The following is a 19,578-nucleotide window of genomic DNA, read 5'->3' on the forward strand; positions in this document are numbered from 1 at the left end:
TTTTATCAATGGCCTTAGAACTATTCAAATGCAGCAATATTTTACTTAGCATCAACTTGATCAAAATTTCGATCTATTTAAGGATACAGTTGATAGTTTCACGTTTCCTACCACACTTCATTATGTATGCCAAATAAGGTGCAGACACAGAATCTCAAGAGAAAAGATAAACTTGCAATCTCATTGAATTTTAGTATTTCTACAGCACACTCCCAACAATTTACACCAATACTATTATGTAGGTAACCTGGGCCTTTCTTTTCTCTTCTCCCACCCAATCCTCTATCCTCTCATCAACTACCCAAATCTCTAGTCTTGGTAAGCATCTCCACCCTTATCTTCTTCACCCAATTCATCTGCTGATTAATCTTACCTCCATCCACCTCTCACTTGCCAGCACTTTTTCCACTCCTTCCCCTCACCGCGTTCTACCAGCTTTTGCCACTTTACTCCATCAGTCTGAAGAAAGGACCTGGCCTGAAACGTTATCTATCCATTTCCTTCACAGATGCTGCTTGGCTCGCTGTTCCTCCAGCGAGTCAGTTTTTTGCTGAAAATTTCATTATCTGTAGTCTCTTATGTCTACATTATTTGAAACAGCGTTTGAATTTGGAGTGAACAAAGGATAATTTGTAACTCTGTGATCTCAGAGCACCTCCTAGAAATTAACTCAACAGAAGATTCCCAGTTGGTTGCTCTGCTAAAGCCAAAGCACTGGTGAGAATGTTAATATATTCTGCTCATTGGGCATGACTGTCCAACTCTTTGGAAAGAAACTCAAATTGAAGCAAGAAATTCTTCTGCAATGTTTAAACACAGGAGAACTATCTATGCTGTTATTAAAAAAATCAGCGGAATTAGTCTGCATTTATTTTGTCGTGAGCGACAAATGTCTTCACCTATCAATGAGATCTCAAAGAAGCTTTTAAGATGTCTTATCTTTAATAGTTCTGAGGATTTTGTACGTTTGCAAAACAGCAAGAGATCAAACATGAATGTTAATGAACTTAAAAGCGAACATTTTAAACACCCCTGTACAGCAATAGCTTCACACACTCGTATCTGAAAATTATGATTGAACAAATTGACTTAGTAAAAATAGTTTCCATTGAAAACCAAATAGTAATATTGTTCAATTTGCTCCAGAGAAAAGAAAATCTGTAGTGAAATAAAGATGTTGGATTGACGCAACAAAAACCTGATTTATTATTATTATTCTTTTAGCGAAAGAAATGTGATATGAAGTCTGGCTACCTAATCCAAGTCAAACAGAACTGACTATTGACCAGTTTCAATCTGGTCAGTTATAAAAATATTATATGTCCTCAGACTTGGGTCATATCAAGCTGAATCACCTGTTTATATATATTTTTTTAATGCAGAAATTCTTATGATTTCATAAATAATTAAATTACTTTATAAAATGGTATAGTGTTAGAGAGCGACACCGTAGTGCATCTAGTAGGGTTGTTGCCTCTCCAACAAGCTCTCTTTCCCTGACTTCCCCATCCCCAACCTCGTAACCTCATTTTCCTTTGTGCAATATTATGCTTCTCCTCAAATGACGTTCCAGCACAGTTACATGGAACCCTATAGTTTAGCAAGACAAGAAAATGTTTCAAAAACTATTTAAAAGGAACTAAACTATTCACATTTTCTGTCTGTCTTAGCTATCTGTCTAAAATATTCACAGTACTGTTTAAAGTACACTTCACGGTATTTAAAAAATGACTGTTTTCAAAAAACAAATTTCAAAAATACAGATGTTGGACACATGAAATAAAAAATTTAAATGCTATACAAATTTAGCAGGTCAGGCAACATCTGTGGAAAGACAAACATAGAGGTTTTTTTTTAGGTCAGGGGCCCCTTATTGGGACGGTCATAATGGAATTCTGAAGAAGATTCTTCAATCAAAAATGTTAAATGTTACTGTTTCCACAGAAGCCCCTGGCCTGTTCTTAATTGGTAGAGAAGTAAATTCAGGGAAATTTGACATTTTTAAAAATGGTATCCAACTTGATTGACATAAATAAAACAGGCTCTCTAAACCCTTTCATTTTAGGAGATTCTAACTGATATTGCCCTTCATGTGAACTTCAATAGCACCAAGATAGTACCCTACTTAACTAAACAAGAGGTGCTTTTCCTCAAATAATTCTTTCCAACTCATGGTAGGATTAATTCTTAACTTCAATTTATCACAATTTTTAATTTTAGGTGCTTACTAATATACTTTCTATAATCATCATCTAGACCAAATAATGGGCCAGATCTTGCTGGCCTAGTCCACCATCCACTGTCCATATGGTATCTGCATTTAGGCATCTCCAACCAGGCAATTTTGCTAGTCCTGCACCTGGAATCCAATATTATAAGACAGTAAACAACAAATGCAACTCAACAGGCCAGGCAGCATCTGCGGAGGGAAGTGGAAGATGACATTTCAGATATGATAAAGTATCAAAAGGACCTGGGCAACAATGAAGAAATTCTACCTTTGAATGCCAGTAAAGCTGGAAGTGAAATCAATAAAGTCTCAAATTCTAGCCCAGACCTAAACTGATGCTGGGATCAAGAAGAAAGGGAAGTCTCAGCCTGACTAGACTCTGCTCTTGTACTCCATAAGATATATACCAGTATGCCAAACCAATATATTTAACAGTTACAACTAATCAATTCTGTCAAACAACCATTTACATTTTTAAATCACTCAACATGATCTGCAAGTCAACATTTTTTCTCCCTCCATTAATAATCATTTAAAAATCCCTTTTCTGAAAATCAAAAGGCTGCCAATGTTGGAAATACAAAACAAAAACAGAAAAATGCTGCTAATAATTAGCAGGTCAGGTCACATATGTGGGAAGGGAAAATGAGTCAAGTTGGAGATCTTCGTCATAACTGCAAAGGAGACAGAGGAGGGGATGTCTCTAATAGGGTAAAACCAAAATGACCACGAGGATAAGCTCAAGGTTATCTGGTCAATGAGAGCAGTTAGAGAGAGGGAAAACTGACAAAAGTATGAGGGAGTTGCAAAATGTAGAGCAGGGCAGATCCTACAGGTCAGTCTGAAGAAGGGTCTCGACCCGAAACGTCACCCATTCCTTCTTTCCAGAAATGCTGCCTGTCCCGCTGAGTTACTCCAGCATTTTGTGTCTATCTTCGATTTAAACCAGCATCTGGTTCTTTCCTCCCACAGGTTAGGCTGGGTTCTACTTGCAGAGAGAGAGCAAAAAAAGTGGAGCTTATTTTACAGATGGAGAAATCAAGTTACCTGAATTTGTGGAATCAATATAGTCCACATGACCCCAATATGCCCAAATAGAAAGTGAGGTTCTATACCTCAAGCATACATTGGAACACACTGTGATAGTATAGGAGGCACAGACTGATGGGTCGGAGTGGGAGTGAGATGGGGAATTAAAGTGGCAGGAACAGAAAGTTCAAGGTCACCCTTGAGACAGCTGCAATGAGGATCATTTCCCACCACCTTCTGGATTGTGAATTTGCACAGAAGGTCTGGGAAAGTATGCAAGGGTACCTGTAATGGTTCATCCTGAACAGCAGCATTAACAAAGACACTAAGCTATGGGCTGTTAAGATAGGCACACCAAGGCAAGTATCATGTGCTGCTGGAAGATCATCAATGCAGTGAAAGATGCACTTTGGTCTGCCCAAAACTTGATGATCTTCCAGTTATCAAGATGTCTGTAAGTGGATGCTGTCAACCTGCAAATTCCAAGTTGCACAATTACATGTCAAAGGATGTAATGAAGCTTGGTGCAGCTAGAAAATTGGTTGACAGACAGAAAGCAAAGAGTGGGAATAAATGGGTCCCTTTCGGAATGGCAGGCAGTGACCAGTGGGGTACCGCAAGGTTCGGTGGTGGGACCCCAGCTATTTACGATATACATTAATGACTTAGATGAAGGGATTAAAAGTACCATTAGCAAATTTGCAGATGATACTAAGCTGGGGGGTAGTGTGAATTGTGTGGAAGATGCAATAAGGCTGCAGGGTGACTTGGACAGGTTGTGTGAGTGGGCGGATACATGGCAGATGCAGTTTAATGTAGATAAGTGTGAGGTTATTCACTTTGGAAGTAAGAATAGAAAGGCAGATTATTATCTGAATGGTGTCAAGTTAGGAAGAGGGGATGTTCAACGAGATCTGGGTGTCCTAGTGCATCAGTTACTGAAAGGAAGCATGCAGGTACAGCAGGCAGTGAAGAAAGCCAATGGAATGTTGGCCTTCATAACAAGAGGAGTTGAGTATAGGAGCAAAGAGATCCTTCTACAGGTGTACCGGGCCCTGGTGAGACCGCACCTGGAGTACTGTGTGCAGTTTTGGTCTCCAAATTTGAGGAAGGATATTCTTGCTATGGAGGGCGTGCAGCGTAGGTTCACTAGGTTAATTCCCGGAATGGCGGGACTGTCGTATGTTGAAAGGCTGGAGCAATTAGGCTTGTATACACTGGAATTTAGAAGGATGAGGGGGGATCTTATTGAAACATATAAGATAATTAGGGGATTGGACACATTAGAGGCAGGAAACATGTTCCCAATGTTGGGGGAGTCCAGAACAAGGGGCCACAGTTTAAGAATAAGGGGTAGGCCATTTAGAACGGAGATGAGGAAGAACTTTTTCAGTCAGAGAGTGGTGAAGATGTGGAATTCTCTGCCTCAGAAGGCAGTGGAGGCCAGTTCGTTGGATGCTTTCAAGAGAGAGCTGGATAGAGCTCTTAAGGATAGCGGAGTGAGGGGGTATGGGGAGAAGGCAGGAACGGGGTACTGATTGAGTGATCAGCCATGATCGCATTGAATGGCGGTGCTGGCTCGAAGGGCTGAATGGCCTACTCCTGCACCTATTGTCTATTGTCTATTGTCTATTACAGCTTTGTGGGGACAAACAGCAGTCTAAGATACTGCTACTACTGGACATTGAGGGGCAAACTCTGTGTAAAAACCTTCTCAAACATTTCACGTTTGTATCATCCAAGGAGATCACATGAGTGGCGATGCGTTTTTGTAAAGAAAGTACTAACGATACATATGTATGTATAGAATGGACGATACTAAATTTATAGACAGAATAACATTATGTAAATAAATCCATGAACTCTTTTCTAATTTCTTATCATTAATTCCATTATTAAAGTTTATTTTTGAAATGTTTAAAAACTGAACATTAAGCAAAGCGATCACAATCTGTGTTTGATCTGCTATTCAGTCCTGATGAAGAGAATGGCAGATTGTACTGGCAGGTACTATCGTAATGTTTAAGAGATATTTGGACAGGTACATGTATAGGATAGGTGCAGAGGGTTATGGGCCAAGCAGAGGCAGTTGGGACTGTTGTAGACAGGACATTTTGGTTGGCAAGTTTGGCCACACTGTAAGACCCAGTTGGAGGACTGTGTAGCTGATGGGGAGATGGGGTCGTTGGGGGAATGGGAAAGAAAGCGAGTGATAGAGGGTGGAGGGAAGTGACTATGCAGACAGATTGAAAAAAAATTACAAATGTGTTGAGTCTTGTTTCTCCACAGCCAGACCTGTTGAGGACTTCTACCTTTTACTCAAGTTTAATTTACGCACTTGTTATAACAATGATTGATCTGGCAAAACAAATTATTTTTTAAAATGTCTGAAAGCAATACTGAGCTAATAGTTTCGAATATATTTTCTGCCTGTGTGCATAATTTGAATCAGAACAACTGGTTATTTGGGCATGTCAATCTATTTATCAGCACTCAACATTCATTATTAACACATTGAATATGAAAATTCAGGGTGTGGTAAAGAATTATGCAAAGATGCCATAAAATAATGAGCCTGGCACCTGACTTTAACATGTGGTTACACAATAATAATAGGACAGGATATTTCAAACTTCAAACAAAATGTTTAGAACAAAATTAACTGATTTATGCTCTTTTTTTTTTAAATTTAAAATTGCCTGCCACACATTTCCTGACCATTAAATTTCAACATCAGATAAAGAAAACAAAGAAATTCTCCAGAGACTCAAAACATCCAGACAGGACATCTGCATTCTTCCTTACGCATATCTGTTTAAATTGATCTACTGCTCTTGTGACCTTGGAAGGAACATGCCTCAACACTTCAGGAGCAGGAAGAAATGCTTTTTTATATAAAATATTTTCTCTTTAGAAAAGTGCAATCAACCTTGATAAATGCAGCTATATTAGTGTGCAGTAAACAGCATGCAAATTGGTCATGCTTGGGGAACCATGTCTACAAGTTTATGTACAGTAAACTCTTATTATAACGGATCTGGGGGACGGTGTCTGTTATTGCCCATTATCCACTATAACCAAGTAACCTATCATCATTGTATAGGTTGTAGAAACAAACAACTGCAGTTGATGTTTAATACACAAAAGGACACAAAGTGGAGAAACTCAGCAGTTTAGGTAGCATCTCTAGAGAACATGGATGAGTGATGTTCTTTAGATTCTCAGTCAGAACTCGACCTGTAATCCAGGTGAGTTGATGGCCCCGGGGTCAGCAGAGTCAATAGTCATGGATGGACAGCGGGCGGCCAGAGTGCAGGTAAGGGTCGGCGGTGGAGGTGGCAAGCGTGGCCTGGGAGCGAATGAGGAAGCTGTATGAGCCAGCGGGGGCATCAAAAGCAAGGGATGGCGTAGGGTCAGCCAGGGTGGTGGTGCAACCATGTCGGGCAGGTGGAATGTAAGATTTACAATGTTGACTCCAATAAAATAAAGAACCAGCATGCAAATATAAACAGAAGAAAATTCTCAATCTGTCAATGTGAAAAAGGTACATTTTACCTATTTTAACTTAAAACACATTCATATATAGCACTGCCCTTTATTAACCTGATTACAATATAACTAAGAAATTGTCTGGAAAAGGAAAGAAATAAGTACTTTCTTACTTTAGCAAGATGAGTAGTAGTTTGTAGACTAAATTATATTAACAGGAAGTCATTACATTGTTTTCCCCTGCAACTGCAGGAGTTACAACACCAGTCCCTTTACCTCCCCCCTCAACTCCATCCAAGGACCCAAACAGTCTTTCCAGGTGAGACAGAGGTTCACCTGCACCTCCTCCAACCTCATCTATTGCATCCGCTGCTCTAGATGTCAACTTATTTACATCGGCGAAACCAAACACAGGCTCGGCGATTGCTTCTCTCAACACCCTCGCTCAGTCCTGACCTGATCTCCCGGTGGCTGAGCACTTCAACTCCCCCTCCCACTCCCAGTCTGACCTTTCAGTCATGGGCTTCCTCCAGTGCCATAGTGAGGCCCACCGGAAATTGGAGGAACAGCATCTCATACTTCGCCTATGAGAAGTATACAGCCCAGCGCTATGAACATTGACTTCTCCAACTTTAGATAGTTCCTCTGTCCCTCTCTTCCCCTCCCCCTTCCCAGATCTCCCACTGTCTTCCTGTCTCCACCTATATCCTTCCTTTGTCCCGCCCCCGACATCAGTCTGAAGAAGGGTCTCGACCCGAAACGTCACCCATTCCTTCTCTCCTGAGATGCTGCCTGACCTGCTGAGTTACTCCAGCATTTTGTGAATAAATACATTGTTTTAGCTATACTGTACAATCAAATTACACCAAAAATTACCTTAAGAGGATATTTTCAGAAGAAACACTAACAACAATCAATGCATGAGAGCAAGAGTTTGAATTCAACTCCCAAGAATTGAATCATACGTGGTATTTTCCTGCAATAAGCTTTCTTGTGTAAATGCTTATCCAAATTAAGCTTTGAACAAATGTAACTGGCTACTGAACATACCGAATCAAAATATACTAACATTTTGTCAATTACTTCATGCAAAACCATCAATGAAGTGCTTTTCACAGGTCAGCACATTTTTGTCTTCCATACCTGTGCATCGTAACATGGAAGTCAAGTGTTGTTGCAACTATTTCAACACTTAGTACTGAATACATTGTTGAGGCTCAAATACTTTGTATCAAGCCCCTCACCTTCACCCCAGTCAAATGAATTGGGTTAACATAAAATGGAAAGTTAAGACAAGTAATGTGTTTTCCACTTTAGATTTTTCAAAACTGCTTTTTCTTCATTGAAATCAATTAAATTATTTGTTTGGTTGATTATTTTAAGACTTCTCAATCATTTTTACATTTCTCTAATTATCAGTCAAATTTAACAGTAGTAAAGCGACCTTTGATTACAGAAAGCTGTCAAAGAGTAATTTGGGGCAAAGCCTTAGGATTCATCATCTAAGAGCCAATCGCTGCTTACCAACTGCTTCACCTCACAGTACAGCAACAGCATCAAGGTATGGAGCTTCATTTAAATTCAGTTAACAAACATTATCAATTTATTTAGAAATACACAATGCCTTACTCAGAACCACAGGCAACCCCCATGTTGGAGCAATTAAGGTAACAGAAATTCACCCTCGCAAAATTCACAAATCACTACTAAAAATTATATTCTAATTTCCTCTTGTGAAATGAAAAAAAAAAAAAAAAAAAAGTATCATTTTCAACACTCCCCCACTTCTTGACACATGCACAGATGAGGTGGCTTTGCATTACGGAAAATTGCGATTTGCATAGTTTTCTGGGATTGTGGGAGGATGACACATTAAATCCAAAATTAATTGAAATTTTCAAGCCAAAATATCTAAAACATAGAATAATTCGAGAGCTCATTATCTGTAACTTCAACAGTGATTGATCTAAAAGAACACTAATTAGAGATGGAAGAGAGATGGTCTTTCTTTAGAATAGGGCATTAAAAAGCTAGTCATAAAAGCTATTTTTTCTGGGAACTGGAAATTTTAGCTGGAGATTAAAAAAATTGCCTCAGACCAATTAAGATGCGAGGTCTGAGGGTCTTTTCATTTAAATGGGGGAGAGTGTCTTTGTTCAATTATGCCTTATTAAGCATAATAATAATAATTGAACAAAGTTCCAATGCCAGACTCAAATGAAGGACAGTACAGCACAAAGCTTTTCATACCAAACAAAGGAATGAATCTATATATCTAACTCAGCAATCCCACAGGCAATTGAAACTATCACTAACACTGGTACTGTGACAACTAATTTTTGCAAAACAACACAAAGTGTTGGAGTAAATCAGCGGGTCAGGCAGCATCACTGGAGTACATGGATAGATGACATTTAGGCTCGAAACCCTTCTTCAGTGAGGGGGGGATGAAGAGAGCTGGAAAACTAAATGATGCATGGATCAAAAAGGAACAAATTACAAAAAATTGAAGTTGCAGCCATATCAGGCATAGCTGATGTGTAGGAAGGAACTTCAGATGCTGGTTTAAACTGAAGATAGGCACAAAAAGCTGGAGTAACTCAGCAGGACGGGCAGCATCTCAGGAGAGAAGTAATGGGCAACATTTCGGGTCAAGACCCTTCTTCAGACTGGCATAGCTAAACTACTATGATCAAATATTCACATTAAAGGGGATGTGCCAGGCAAGTTTCTCTCTCCCCCCCCTGCAAGAGAAGATGATATAATCAGAGATGACAACAATGTTCAGGTTGACATTCACAGGTAGGGAACAGAGGGATATTGACCATATGCAGGCAGATTGGATTAGTTTAGATTTGCATTATGATCAGTGCAGATATCATATCATATCATATCATATATATACAGCGCGGAAACAGGCCTTTTCGGCCCACCAAGTCCGCGCTGCCCAGCGATCCCCGCACATTAACACTATCCTACACCCACTAGGGACAATTTTTTTACATTTACCCAGTCAATTAACCTACATACCTGTACGTCTTTGGAGTGTGGGAGGAAACCGAAGATCTCGGAGAAAACCCACGCAGGTCACGGGGAGGACGTACAAACTCCTTACAATGCAGCACCCGTAGTCAGGATTGAACCTGAGTCTCCGGCGCTGCATTCGCTGTAAAGCAGCAACTCTACCGCTGCGCTACCGTGCCGCCCATATGTGAACAGTAAGACTATTCCTGCACTATAATGTTCAGTTTTGTTGCATGTTCTGTGATTCATATTAGTTTTTAAAAAAGTCACGAGTTAGGTATATATTAAATTCAAATTTTTAAGAAAAAAAGGTAAAAGTTGGAGAAAATTGGTGATGACCAAGCGACTGAATTTGGCAAAAGTGTTGGTGTCAACTGTGAGTTTGAAGAAAGCTTATCTATTGTAGACCAGCACTAGCATATATAAACAGTCAGAAAAGTTTTTAAAAAAACACTGAGATACTGAATTATGTAATAGCTGGAAATCTGAAAGAAAACATTATCCATTAGGTCAGACGGCATCTATAAAGAGAAAATAACTGAAGCAAACAGGAAGGTAAAATTTACTAGTACTTTAAAAAAAAGGGAAAAGAACTAATTTTGAGATGTTCAATTTAAGAATCATGCATGTAGGCAAAATTGATCCTTAATGGGCTAACCAGACATTTTAAAAAGGTAAAATTGTTTCTCCAAATCTGAGCATACAGATTGACCAGCATGTAGAATACATCAAAACTTCTTGGTATTCAGACAGACAGAACTGATTCAAGTTAGAGGCCAAATCATTGCAGCAAATTTTCTTTAGTACAATAAAGCACAAAGGCTGCAAGAAAGGAACAATAACATATATAAACAAACTTTATATAAAAATGATTCCAAGAGGTGTTCGCAAGAAAAACAATCAATACGCTCTCCCCAAAAGACATTTCATGGCAAAATTCATGATTTAAACATTAATCAAAATTGTCAAATATAAAGTATTTGAAACCAATAAATCACCATGGTTCACTGAGCTTGGACACACAAGAGATACAAGTAACTAAATTATTAAGGAACCAATAACAGACTAGATAAGGCTGTGGCTCCCATGTTCAAGAGTTGCACAAACATACATTAATTAATCTCATTTCAATTCTACATACAAAAAAAATTATAAACAAAACAATAATCTAGCATATAGCAATCAGCAATGCTAAAGAAAGACACAAAAAGCTGGAGTAACTCAGTGGGTCAGACAGCATCTCTGGAGCAAAGGAATAGGTGATGTTTCGCCACCTATTCCTTTTCTCCAGAGATGCTGTTTGACCCGCTGAGTTACTCCAGTTTTTTGTGTCTGTCTTCGGTTTAAACCAGCATCTGCAGATCCTTCTTACACATTTTATCTATTGCCTATTTGAATCTCTGTCTGCTTCTTTTAACGTAATGCATTCCAGTTTATTTTGCCCACTTTTTAAATTATTTTATGCATCTCCTATAAAGTCACCTCTATGGTGCTCATTTTCAATGAAAATCTTGACAGTTCTTTCCCCCTGGCTCAAACTCCTGACAGCATGCCTCTAGTTGTAAATGCCTCATGTTCTTGAATATCTCTTTGTTTCTTACAATTAGAACTATGCACAGCACTTAAGGTGGGGTCTGACCAGAAATTTCCAATGTATTTATTGTTTAAACTTTGCAGCACAGATTTGATAGTTTTGCATTCTCTCCTTGTTATTCAACGTTATTCGTGATTTGGTATTTTTTCCATTTCCTGTGTATAGATCTTTACATATGTTTGAAATTAAATTTAATTTGCTTTGTTTTGGGCTGCTTGCTTGCATTCGTTGTATCAGCAGTCTTTGATGTTGTTAGCACTCCTAGTCTGACGTCATTTGCAAATTTGCCCAGCTTGCAGTGAGCTTCTGAGATGAAGCTTTTAATATACATTAAAGATAATTGTGGACACAACAGCCCTTCAAAATTCTGTCTGGAAAACACATACATTCTGAACTGACTGCTGGATAAATTGATGGAAAGAAAACCCGTTGAAATCAAATAAGGACATTTTAGTGCAAGGTTTCTATAAATATATTTTGCAAATCCATGCAAGAAACATCCATCCTGTTAAGTGGCTCAAATATGGAGAAAGGGAAACAATGGTAACATTTTTGACACATGACCACTTATGTGACCTAGGAAGCCACAGACCCAAAACATTAACTGTCAACTGTCCTTCTCCCTTCTCAATACCTGTGGAGTATTTTCTGATTTTATTTTAGATTTCTAGTGTCCGCAATATTTCACTTTTGTTTTAAAGTTAATGCAAGCCATCAGTCACAAATCTTTCTCAATTCTCCTTGTTATGCTCATATTTCAAAATGTTCAGTATCATTGTTTCTGATGATCGATCCAAATAATTGGCCCTCCAACTGATAATAAATTAACAATCCTCAGGAATTTTCCTCCCTCCTATCTTAAATAATTGATAGAGAGTCAATCAATTTTCAAGCACATCAAAAATAATGTTAGGAAGGAAAATAAAACACCCACACACACACTGACATTCCGCAATACTGGGATTTCATAATTTAATTGGGTATTTGTGTTGATCTTCATTTATATTATCCTAACATTGAACTAAAATAACAGCAAATAAATGAATTTAATTTGAAACAAAAATTTCAAACTTCACATTCATAAAAAGCTCATTAACACAATTTTCAATGTATAGAATTTATTTTATCAATAAAACATAGTGTGATTTAGTTTTAAATCGCAACCTATCAGAGATAGGCAGCAACTTTTAATCAACATTTTAAATTTAAACAACTATCACCCAGAATAGTAATATTTATCTGTATTAGCAATATTTACCCAGAAGTACAAAATTTATCAGGTAAATAAAATGCACTAAGTTCTTGTTGAAGCCATTCAAGAAAACATCTTTTGACTCAAAATGGGCAGAGATGGTAGATAAATAACTTTAGCTACAGAACAGCACAGTCTTTACTATTTGGCAAGGAGCCATCCTATATTTACATTCTTGCTGAAACGATTAACATAATCTCCAAAGCTTTAATAAATGTACTCCATAATGTTATTTTAAATTCTGCCAAACCTACAAACCATTAAATTGTTTGGCTAATTTCCATTAAAATTCACCAAACTAAACTTTTGATCTTTTGCCAAATGTTCACTGCTTTTAAAATTTCCCACGATTTGCAAAAGCTAAAATGACATTATTTTCCAAAACATTTTGATTTCCTCAGTGATCAGGATAACTCTTAACAATATATACAGATGCCAAAGATAAAACGAATCTATTGTAATTTTTTATATAAATACAAAATAGTCAAATATACAGCACTTATTCAATAAGATTTCATTTGATTCAGACTGTATCTTAATAACTTGAGGTTTAACAAATCGAAAGACTTGTAAATATTAAAAGACTAACTATTTAACCCAAATGATAGAATTTAGAACTAAAATCATAAATGTATAAAACTGCCAAACAAACAAAAAAATAAGAACTAATTCTGACTGCAGATCTGCTCATTATTATCACAAAAGCATTATCTCCATTCTGTATTACAACAATTAAAACAGAATTGTGGAGATATTAACTTTTCACCGCAATATAAATATTACTACAGGTTTCTGTAACTCAGTTTTATTAATAATCTATAGAAAATAATGTTTTAGATAATTTGCTAAAGTTAATATCCAGCAGATTAAAGTAGCCCAATGATTGCATACGTGTATGCAAGCAGGTTAAAGTAGCCCATGGCTGCAGACGTGTATGTATGTGTTGCATATACTCAGTGGATATAGGAACATACGTATATTGTATTCTCCTTTCTCTCGGTCCCACATTCAACGTTTAAAGAATTTGTTTGTATAAATGAACTTGAAAATACAGTAATCCACACATCGTTTTGATACAATACAGTTTTGCTATGACATTCATTGTATCCGTTTTGCAAACATGTAAATTCAATTAATACTGCAAATGGCACCATGCAATCTAAAATAAGATTTTATTAATCGCGTAACTACCTGTTTAAACTGCTCCTCGTACGTCCAGTCGGCCTGATCCTGGACTTGCTGCATCTGTGGGTGTGAGGGGTGAGGCATCCCGGCTCCTGGGCGCCGCTGTCCCGGCTGCCGAAGGACTTCACCACAGTGGTGCGTCCCCGGCTCCTCTTTCACTTCGGTTCCCCCTTCCTCGGCTATCTCGTCCTCGAATTCCTCCTCTTCTCCCCCCTCCTCCTCCTCCTCTTCCTCGGCAGCCATTTCTTCCTCAGACTCCAGAGGGTCGGGATAACGCTGCTCCGTCGCCTCTTCCTCGGCCCCTTCCATCTCTTCTCCTCCAGACAAGGCCTCACTGCTCTCGGAAAGCCTCGGGCTGTAGCCTCGCTCCATGTCCATTTCCTCTTGGGCGCCGCGCTGGGCCGAGTCGCCAGTGGTGCCGCAGGCGGCTGCTGCTGCTGCTGCAGCTCTCATGGCGGCCAGCGCCGCGGCTTGCTGGGCAGCGATCTGCTGCTGCGCGCTTGCCAGGTGCTTGTCCCTGGAACCCTCGGCCGTTGGTCCCCGGGGCTCGCGCTGCTCCATTTGAATCTTCTGCTGCAGCCCGGCCTGGATCCGGGCCCGCGCGCGCGGCGGCGGCGGCTGCTGGCGATGCTCCCGCGCCAGCTGATGCTGCCGGGCCTCGAGCTCAAGCCGCGCACGCTGCTGCCTCTGCAGGTTTTCCATCACCGCCTGCAACTTCATGGCCTCCACGATCCGTCCCCCCCCTCCCCTCCTCACGCTTTTTCTCTCTTCCCCCACACCCTCGCTCTGTCAGGCGGCTTTTCTTTGCCAGGAGACGATATTGTCTGAAGAAGGGTCTCTGTCCGAAACGTCACCTATTCCTTCTCTCCAGAGATGCTGCCTGACCCGCTGAGTTACTCCTGCTTTTTGTGTCTACTTCTGGTAAGAAGCAACAATCAACGAGTGGAGGGGATGGCTGACTAATAGAAAGACTTGGTAACTATTTATGAGTCTTGGCGACTAGAGGGGGAGGGTGCAGAGAGATTCCGCAACTTTTCATAGAGATTGCTTTTCACCTGAAAAGCAATCTCTAGTGTCCCCGAGGCTGAAAAAAAAGCTGTTAAGACACACTATAGAAAGACAGAAAATGTGAAGTGTTAAGACACACTGTTTGTTATGAGGCAACATTTTCATCATGATCTGAAAAAAAATTGTAAAAGGACTGGGGGGCAAAGAATTCATGAGCAATTTTGAGGGAAATTATGTTCTTCGCTTTGAGATTATTATACAAAATATTTCATGACAACTGAAAAGGAAATAAGAAAATAAATGCAGCTAGTGAAAATAAAATTAAAAACAAGTAAAAGGAACACATATCAAGACCAACAGATAACATTTTTTACATCTTTTATCAGAATATGAAAGGATGGCAAAGATTCTTTAACTGGTATTTTTGGACACAGATGATTATAAATGACGATGAATCAGAGTAGAGGTGGGAGATCGGTTGACTGACTAAATGATGCCTCAACAACAACCAAGCTCTCAACATGCTCTCAACGTCAGTAAGACCAAGGAACTGATTGTGGACTTTGGAAGAGGAAGAACGAGGATCCACAAACCTGTCTTAATCAAGAGAGAGTGGAGAGAGTCAAAAGATTCAAGTTTTGGGGCATGTATATCTCCGAAGATCTGTCCTGGACCCAGCACATTGATGCAATCATAATGAAAGCCCATCTATGCCTCCACTTCCTTCGAAGATTGAGGAGGTCCGATATGTCAATGAATAGTCTTTTAAACCTTTACATGTATACAGGAGAGAACATAATGTTGGGTTGCATCATTGCCTGGTTCGGCAGCTCGAACACCCAGGAATGAAGAGGATTGCAGAAAGTAGGGAATGCTGCCCAGCCCATCACGGGTACTGATCTCCCCCGTCATTAAAGGGATCTACAAGAGTCGCTGCATAAGAAGGCAACCAACATTATCAGAGACCCATACCATCCTGGCCATGCTCCCATTTCAATTCTGTCATCGGGAAGAAGATATAGGAGCCTGAATACTGTAATATTCACGAGCAGCTTGTTCCCTACAACCATCAGGCTATTAAACAGTATAACCTCCAAATTAGTTCCAAACTAAATAGATTTGAGGATTTATTTTTGATTTTCCACTACTATTGTCCATTTATTTGCCTGTTTGTTTATATATACTGAACTTTTTTTGTTGTTTATTATGGGTTTTACAGAATAGTTTAGTTTAGAGATACAGCGAGGAAACAGGCACTTCGGCCCATCAAGACCACGCCAACCAGCGATCCCTGTACACGAGCACTATCCGACACACTAGGGACAATTTACAATCTTTACTGAAGCCAATTAACCTTCCAACCTGTACGTCTTCGGAGTGTGGGAGGAAACCGGAACACCCAGAGAAAAGTTGCAGGTGTAACTACCACAGGCAAATTAGTGAGGTTTCTTTATCCATGTTTGACCAAATTACATGAAAGTGCATGGGATCAGGCTCATTGTGTGTAAGGTATGATTCTATGAGTATGCCTACATCAGTTGTTGCTTGACTGATTTGTGAGATAGCAATGGAACAGTTGTTGCCTTACAGTGCCAGAGACCCGGGTTCGATCCTGACTACGGGTGCTATCTGTGCAGAGTTTGTACATTCTCCCCATGACTGCGTGGGTTTTCTCCGGGAGCTTTGGTTTCCTCCTACATTTCAAAGACGGTCATGTTTGTAGGTTAATTGGCTTTGGAAAAATGAGTCTGTTTTTGGCTCCAGGCCCCAGATGTCTGAGGAAGACTTATCAAGGTAAAATGGGCTAAGAATAACTTTATTGCAATTAGAATAAACTATCCAGTGGTTATAAGAGCTGCAGAAATATCAGATTTTTCAGAGAGCTGACCATTCTGGAAAATAATTTCTTCCATGCCAATCTGAAATAGCAGTGTAACTCAGTTTAATATTTCACTTGACCCCTAAACAAAGCTGCACTCACTCAGTACTTCCCTGTAAAAATCACCTTGATTGGACCCTTGAGTAACCATTTGAGGTGCACAGGTAGCATAGTTTATGAGTTACTTATTTTCCATAAAATAAGGAAAATAGGCATCGACCTTCCATCTTCCTCATTGGTGTCTATCTTTAATCAGACTTTACTGGACTTTATGTTGCACTAAATGTTATTCCCTTTTTCCTGTATCTGTACATTGTGGATTACTTGATTATAATCATGTATAATCTTTCTGCTAACTTGATAGCACACAACAATTTTTCACTGTACATTAGTACAGTGACAATAAACTAAATTAAACTAAACCAAATACTGTCATATTCTCTAAGATAATTGTGAACTGTCAACATCACATCACATGTATTGTAGCACAATAACATCTACAATTCATTAACATTATAAACATATAGTATTTATATAAATATACATTTTCTTGAAGTAATTATCAGCTATTAACTGTATAAAAGCACCAAACAAATAGCTAATATCACATTTTGTTTTTCTATCTTAGTATTTATGGCTATTGAATTAACAGTGGCAGCTCTTTTATTCTATAATCACTAGCCCTTGGGAAAGCATCAATATTTTTTCACTAAGTCACAAGGTGGCACCCTCAACTTCAGTGGACCAGTCTCATCTGAATAAATAAAGTGCTGCATTGTGCCAAGATAAGCATCCCTTTTATAACTAATGGACAATTATTGAATAATCAAAATGGTTTTGACTTTTCAGCTAAGCTACATGATAACAGTAACAAAGAGGAATTAAAGTGGTAAAAATGTATGGAAGCAAACACAATACTGACTAAATGATTCAATATTTTTCATTTAACTCTCCAGAGGAGCTGTAAGGAGTGTAAGCTTGAGTGCAAATATGGTGAAAGGATGAGTGGAAGAGATGCTGCTGTTTTTGCATCAAGTAGTTGTAAGAGTACTTATAAGCTGGAGAGAGTGGTATTTAAAATTGTGTCCACTGTTTTAATGCTTAATACATGATGTTCTTTTTCCCCCAAACATGTCAACTTTCACCAGACTTTAAAAAATAATACAGCAATGATAGGGTAGACATAATTCCGTGTCTGGACTCCAGTGTGTAAGAGCTTACGGAAAGAAAGCAAGGTTGCAATAAAATATCACACTGTTAGATATTCCAAAATGGACTCTTTCCTGAGCAGAAATACGAATGGAAAATACTCTAACACTGACCAGTTTTCCCCAGACCTTAACCATACCTTTAGCACAGTGCACGATATTTATGTGATGCAAAGTGAATTGAGAGATGGAACACAAGTGAGATTGAGTACATGAAAATGCAGAAAACAATCATATCCAGCAGGAATAAAGAACTTGCATCATGTGAGGATGAAGATAAAAATGGATAGAAGGACAGCTAAAATACTAAATCTGGGACTCTGGGGAAGAAGGCTGATCAAAGGCGGGAATGCAAAATATGATATTGTAGACGATTCAGTCATTAAGGTAAAACATAGCAACCTTTATAAATAGAACCAAAATTCACAGATAATATGAAAATCAAATCAGTTTTGATGAAGAGTCTTTGACGTGAAACATTAACTACATTTCTTTTTCCATTTGCTGAGTATTTCCAGTATTTTTTCTATTTTTATCACAGATAAAATGTTGCCCATCTGTTGTTAATTTGAGGAACATCACAAATTGATTTGCAAAGGTATTAGAGAGGGTAAACACATCATTGCTGTCCATGCTGAGACCAATAACAGGCAACAAGTTTTATTTGAAAAATCCGAGGAGCTGAATTAAAGAATGAAAAGGTGACTAGAAATTACATTGCCCGTAAATGTAATAAAGTGGTACCCTGTTGATCCATGCCATTTTCTACCAGGGTGTTTGGTGTGAAGTTTGTATTTTTAAAACATCATAAATTTGGAATTGCTACTCATGCTTTATTAATCTTTTTTGCATATCAGCTGAGAGAGATTTTGTAAGTTTTGGTCAGCCATAGAAACTAGGCATTACTAATTGATGTTACACCTGCACCTCTTAAAGAGAAAGTGATCTTTAAATTCAGACATTGCTGAAAGTCATCATGCAACCTTGGGATCTATGCCTAACAATGGTAAGACAACTACAAGAGAGAGCATCTATTTCATCAATTCAGTTGTAACATCTTGATGGAAGTGATGGAAAAGTAAAGAGAGATCCTGCCAACCACAGAACCAATGGCCACTGATGGAACAGAGATAATTGAGGTGACAATGAGTTTATAATTGAGGTGACAATGAGTTCAGTCTGAAGAAGGGTCTCGACCCGAAACGTCACCCATTCCTTCTCTCCCGAGATGCTGCCTGACCTGCTGAGTTACTCCAGCATTTTGTGAATAAATACCTTCGATTTGTACCAGCATCTGCAGTTATTTTCTTATACTATTTTCTTATATATCTATATGAGTTTATATCCGATCTGTCTCAGCTAAAACACTTTGTGCACACACTTAAATGCTAAAATGTTATAGGCACTCTTTATTATACTTGCAGTAGCCTTTCACGTTCAAAATCTTGACTTATGGTGGTATCCAGGTCCCCTTTACAGAGAATGTATGTGGGGTGCTCTTGCAACCAGCTGGTTCCTCTTTTTTCTGTCCCGGTATTATTTGCTCTGATTATTTGTACTCTGTCAAATTCATTCTTCAATCAAAGTGGGCAGTTTTACTGATATTGAATCAATAAGTTTAATATTATGTTGCTTTATGTGATGTAAAAAGAGGTAAAAGAACAAAGCGAATTAGGATGA

General features: G+C 38.8%; 1 protein-coding gene across 1 annotated transcript in view; it reads right to left on the reverse strand.

Annotated features, from left to right (window-relative positions):
* Positions 1-14,523, reverse strand: part of arid3a (AT-rich interactive domain 3A) — a 38,508-nt gene extending 23,985 nt beyond the window's left edge. The window contains exon 1 of the mRNA XM_078424051.1: positions 13,810-14,523. Within this exon, the coding sequence (XP_078280177.1) occupies positions 13,810-14,523 (714 nt within the window). The remainder of the gene's footprint in view (positions 1-13,809) is intronic.
* Positions 14,524-19,578: the final 5,055 nt, after the last annotated feature.

Source organism: Rhinoraja longicauda, chromosome 28, assembly GCF_053455715.1.
Source record: "Rhinoraja longicauda isolate Sanriku21f chromosome 28, sRhiLon1.1, whole genome shotgun sequence".
Lineage (NCBI taxonomy): Eukaryota > Metazoa > Chordata > Chondrichthyes > Rajiformes > Arhynchobatidae > Rhinoraja > Rhinoraja longicauda.